This window comes from Salvelinus sp. IW2-2015, linkage group LG16 (assembly GCF_002910315.2).
Source record: "Salvelinus sp. IW2-2015 linkage group LG16, ASM291031v2, whole genome shotgun sequence".
NCBI classification, from domain to species: domain Eukaryota; kingdom Metazoa; phylum Chordata; class Actinopteri; order Salmoniformes; family Salmonidae; genus Salvelinus; species Salvelinus sp. IW2-2015.
Genome location: NC_036856.1, coordinates 14925534 through 14930342, shown reverse-complemented (window position 1 = coordinate 14930342; position 4809 = coordinate 14925534). Strand labels below are relative to the sequence as shown.

Genomic DNA, 4809 nt, shown 5'->3' with positions numbered 1-4809 from the left:
TGATTGGCATCCACAAATGAATACATACCATATGAAACGTAACATATACTAAATGGAGTGTCTGGGATTTACCTACAGAAAAATACGAAATGCTCTGAGACCAGGTTGCAGCCAGCCAGCAACCAGCCAGCCATTCTAAGACATATCAGCATGTGAATTGGTAAAACGCCCGCTTTTCCATAAAAATGCATTGAATTAGCCTGCCAGTCAAAAGTTTGGACAAATCTAATCATTCAAGGGTTTTTCTATATTTTTACTATTTTCTACATTGTAGAATAATAGTGAAGACATCAAAACTATGAAATAACATATATGGAATCATGTAGTAACCAAAAAAGTGTTAAATAAATCATAATATATTTTATATTTGAGATTCTTCAAAGTAGCCACCCTTTGCCTTAATGACAGCTTTGCACACTCTTAGCATTCTCTCAACCAGCTTCATGAGGTAGTCACCTGGAATGCATTTCAATTAACAGGTGTGCCTTGTTAAAAGTTAATTTGTGGAATTTCTTTCCTTCTTGATGCGTATGAGCTAATCAGTTGTGTTGTGACAAGGTAGTGGTGGTGTACAGAAGATTGCCTTATTTGGTTAAATAGCAAGTCCATATTATGGCAAGAACAGCGCAAATAAGTAAAGAGAAACGACAGTCCATCATTACTTTAAGACATGAAGGTCAGTCAATCTGGAAATATTCAAGAACTTTGAACGTTTCTTCAAGTGCAGTCACAACAGTCACAAAAACCATCAGGCGCTATGATGAAACTGGCTCTCATGAGGACCGCCACAGGAAGAAAGACCCAGAGTTACCTCTGCTACAGAGGATTAGTTCATTAGAGTTACCAGCCTCAGAAATTGCAGCCCAAATAAATGCTTCACAGAGTTCAAGAAACAGACATTTAAACATCAACTGTTCAGAGGAGACTGTGAATCAGGCCTTCATGGTTGAACTGCTTCAAATCCACTACTAAAGGACACCAATAATAAGAAGAGACTTGCTTAGGCCAAGAAACACGAGCAATGGACATTAGACCGGTGGAAATCTGTCCTTCGGTCTGATGGGTCCAAATTTGAGATTACGGGTTCCAACCACCGTGTCTTTGTGAGACACAGAGTAGGTGAATGGATGTTCTCTGCATGTGTGGTTCCCACCGTGAAGCATGGAGGAAGAGGTGTGATGGTGTGGGGGTGCTTTGCTGGTGACACTGTCAGTGATTTATTTAGAATTCAAGGCACACTTAACCAGCATGGCTACCACAGCATTCTGCAGCGATACGCCATCCCATCTGGTTTGCGCTTAGTGGGACTATCATTTTGTTTTTCAACAGGACAATGACCCAACACACCTCCAGGCTGTGTAAGGGCTATTTGACCAAGAAGGAGAGTGATGGAGTGCTGCATCAGATGACCTGGCCTCCACAATCACCCGACCTTAACCCAATTGAGATGGTTTGGGATGAGTTGGACCGCAGAGGGAAGGAAAAGCAGCCAACAAGTGCTCAGCATATATGGGAACTCCTTCAAGACTGTTGGAAAAGCATTCCAGGTGAAGCTGGTTGAGAGAATGCCAAGAGTGTGCAAAGCTGTCATCAAGGCAAAGGGTGGCCACCAATGTTCTAATCAGTAGTAAGAAAAGCACTAAGCCTTTAACAAATTCATGTTTCACAATTTGTTGGTTACTACATGATTCCATATGTGTTATTTCATAGTTTTGATGTCTTCACTATTATTCTACAATGTAGAAAATAGTAAAAATAAAGAAAAACCATTGAATGAGTAGGCGTGTTCAAACTTTTGAATGGCACTGTATATCTAACTAATGTGCAATAGTTGGCAATAAGGGAATTCACAGCGTGGGGATTACCACCTACCAACCAACCAAAAAGAGCACCTAGTTTCAGTGAAGCCTTATTCGATGCTTCACACCGCAGAAAAACTGCTTTTTGAACAGTAAAATTCAAACCAATATTGCTCATCTCGGTTTTGTAGCTGTCAAAGCATTTTAAATCCATAGTTGCAGAGTGTGGTATAGAAGGTTGATTGTCATGTTAGTTTTTCTAATTCTTGCCATTAGGRTAATAAAGCAATTGTGTTTGTGTACAGAACAAAGCGAGCCATTGAATTAAAAGTGATTGAAAATGTATCTTTGATTGCTTTCATTACTACCCTACTTGCTTATATGAGAATGTGAAAAATATTTTCTGCTCTATTTTTTATTCCATTGGTGTTAAAAATGCAACATTTAATTGGGGGAAAAATGCAGTCGGTCTATTTTACCCCTGAATAATTGAATCTTCACTGTAATTGTAAAAGTGGTTAAACCAGTTGTATTGATGTGTCATTTGAAAAAGAACACTTGTATTAGATATACTGCAGAATAAGAAGAGGACATTCTATGGAGCCCCATCTTGTGCTCCACAGAATATAGCCTACTTATTTGCTGTCCTAAATATAAAATATAAAAACCAAACTGCTAATTTTTAAGATATGCAAGAGGTCTAATTTCTACATATTATCTTCTATAACCTATTCAACTAAACAGAAAATCACCACAAATTCACCGAAAATACCGATTTCATATTCCTCATGTAACAGTCTGAGATTAACTTAATAAACTCCCAGTTCACTCTCAAAATGTAATTAATACACATATGGTATTTATAACAATATTTTAAACTATGATTTGCAATTGTTGATTAGCAACCATTCAAAAAATACAGTGTCCATGTATTATTTGACATGATCTGACATGTAATACATGCCATTAAAGTAGGCCTATGTATAATCTGGGGTTGATTTGTTCTAAGCCACTCCATTAGCTAGCAGCTGTCTGGACTGAGGTACCTTCTGATCTGAGTCAATTTGTTGAACCTGCCCCTGAAGTTTCTGTGTATGTCCTGAACCTGGTTCTGCCGCTCATGCTCCTCCAGTGTGGCAGGTAGAGAGGCAGGCTGGGGTACAGGGCTGGCTGGGGGAGGCAGAGGGAGCCCCAGGGCATCAACAGATTGGTAGGCACTGATGAGTGACTCAGACAGGGCAGCAGGCTGTGCAGTGGAACCGTGCCATGGGAAGGCAGGGTGGCTGGGTCTGCCTCTTTCCCCAGGCCCATGTGGTACTGCAGGGTGATCAACTCAGCCCTCAGCCGGGCATTCTCCTTACTCAGGGCCAGCAGCTGGCCCTCCAGCATCAGGTCATTCACCCTCCTCTTCTCCTGCGAGCGCTTGGCCGACTCGTTGTTCTTGTGGCGCTTATCCCAGTAGTTGGCGTCCTTCTTATCGGCAGGGGTCATCTCTCTTTTGCGGCGCGTGCTGGGGTACAGCTGGCTCTGGCAGGTCCGGAGCCTCAGTTGTCTGTAGGCCAGAAGGCACGGCCGGGCCACTGGGAAGAGGAGGCCAGGGTCCCACATCTCCTCCTCCCCACCACTGCTCTCCACTGAGAAGGAGGGCTGGCCCATATCCTCCAGGAGCCCTTCACTACTCCGTGGGGTAGACATGTCACTCAGTAGGCTATGAGAGGACAAAGAGGCTGTAAAGGCTCTATAGTACAATTGCTTTTGAAGAAATTATTCACACCTGATTTATTACTTGATGTGTTGCATAGTGGGTCTGCAACCTAAGCCTAATTCAAAGGCTGCWGAAATTTTTATAAAAAGTATATTAGACTTTATACAAAATATTTATACAAAAGTAGCCAAGGCTGGAATTTCAACAAAATACACTGAAAATGCTGATGGGAAAAAACTAAAACCATTAACTACACAGTGCTCTAGGTTATGTTTAAATACAGTTTTGGTAAGCAAGTGACCATTTAGATATTTAACTTTTACAAAAAATTCAGTAAATCTGAACGGCATTTTGGGCTTTTGTCGTGTGTTTTCTGCATCCTATACATTTTGCCATGACATATAAATTCTGTTTAGTGAGTTTTTAGGAAGTGTAAGAGGAGTTGAGGTTTGAAATATAGTTAGGCTACAAGCTCTAGCAGGCCTACCTTTTTGTCGCTGTCACGATGTGAAGTGCTGAAGTGATAATGAGACAAGGCGCATATTTCGCTCTGAGCTGTGAAACTTTTGTGCATGTTGTGTGTTTATTTCTGTGCAAGCGCGCTCGTCTGTGTGGTTGACAGAAACAATGGTCATTATCAATGGTTGTGCCTAGTTTCTTCAGGAGTTCTGAAAGGTGAAATCCAGATCAACTTTGTAAAAAGTAAATCAAGAAAGGATCTAAATGACCTGTCCTATGTATTGTCAATGTAGCCGTAGCCTACCTTACAAGCATCCTCTCCACAGAAATGGGCCAGTGTTTGTGTACTTTATCATGTATCTGTGGATGGGCCAATGGGCATGTGGGGAGTGGGGGATTGTCCAGGCAGTAAGTGGGGGACTGTCTTGTGAGAAAAGGGAGCAGTTGCGGTGAACATGTTGCTTGCACTCTCTTGTGACTCATCCATAGGTCTTCCTTAGTTCTAAACTGCTGAAGCTCAACAACCTGACAGATTCTGTGGTCATAATGACTCATAAAGTCTCTATTTCCTAGAACTGAAAGGGTTAAACCACAGACATTCACCTGTATAAATTTCTAGTTTCACTTACCACAAGTATGCCTTTTATGCCATTACTGTAGAAGTGAAAAAGCAACTGTCTGTGAGAGTAGGGATACATTTAGAGATTTTGTAGACAGTGGCAGGGCTTGTTGTGGTGCTCAGACTTGTGCATGGTAGTGATTTCAGGATTCATTATATTACAGGTACCAGGTGGCATCACCATAGTCTGAAGTGGTTTCCTCTTCATTTACCTGCACTGAACTGAT

At 41.5% G+C, this 4809-nt stretch overlaps 1 protein-coding gene across 1 annotated transcript; it reads right to left on the bottom strand.

The window, feature by feature from the left end:
- Positions 1–2305: 2305 nt before the first annotated feature.
- Positions 2306–4271, bottom strand: LOC139028933 (transcription factor atf-2). The gene is made up of 2 exons (XM_070447543.1): positions 3992–4271; positions 2306–3507 (listed from the first exon to the last, which is right to left on the bottom strand). Exon 2 carries the CDS (start codon positions 3492–3494, stop codon positions 2859–2861), a length of 636 nt encoding a protein of 211 aa, XP_070303644.1. The 5' UTR covers positions 3495–3507; positions 3992–4271; the 3' UTR covers positions 2306–2858.
- Between the last annotated feature and the right edge of the window lie 538 nt (positions 4272–4809).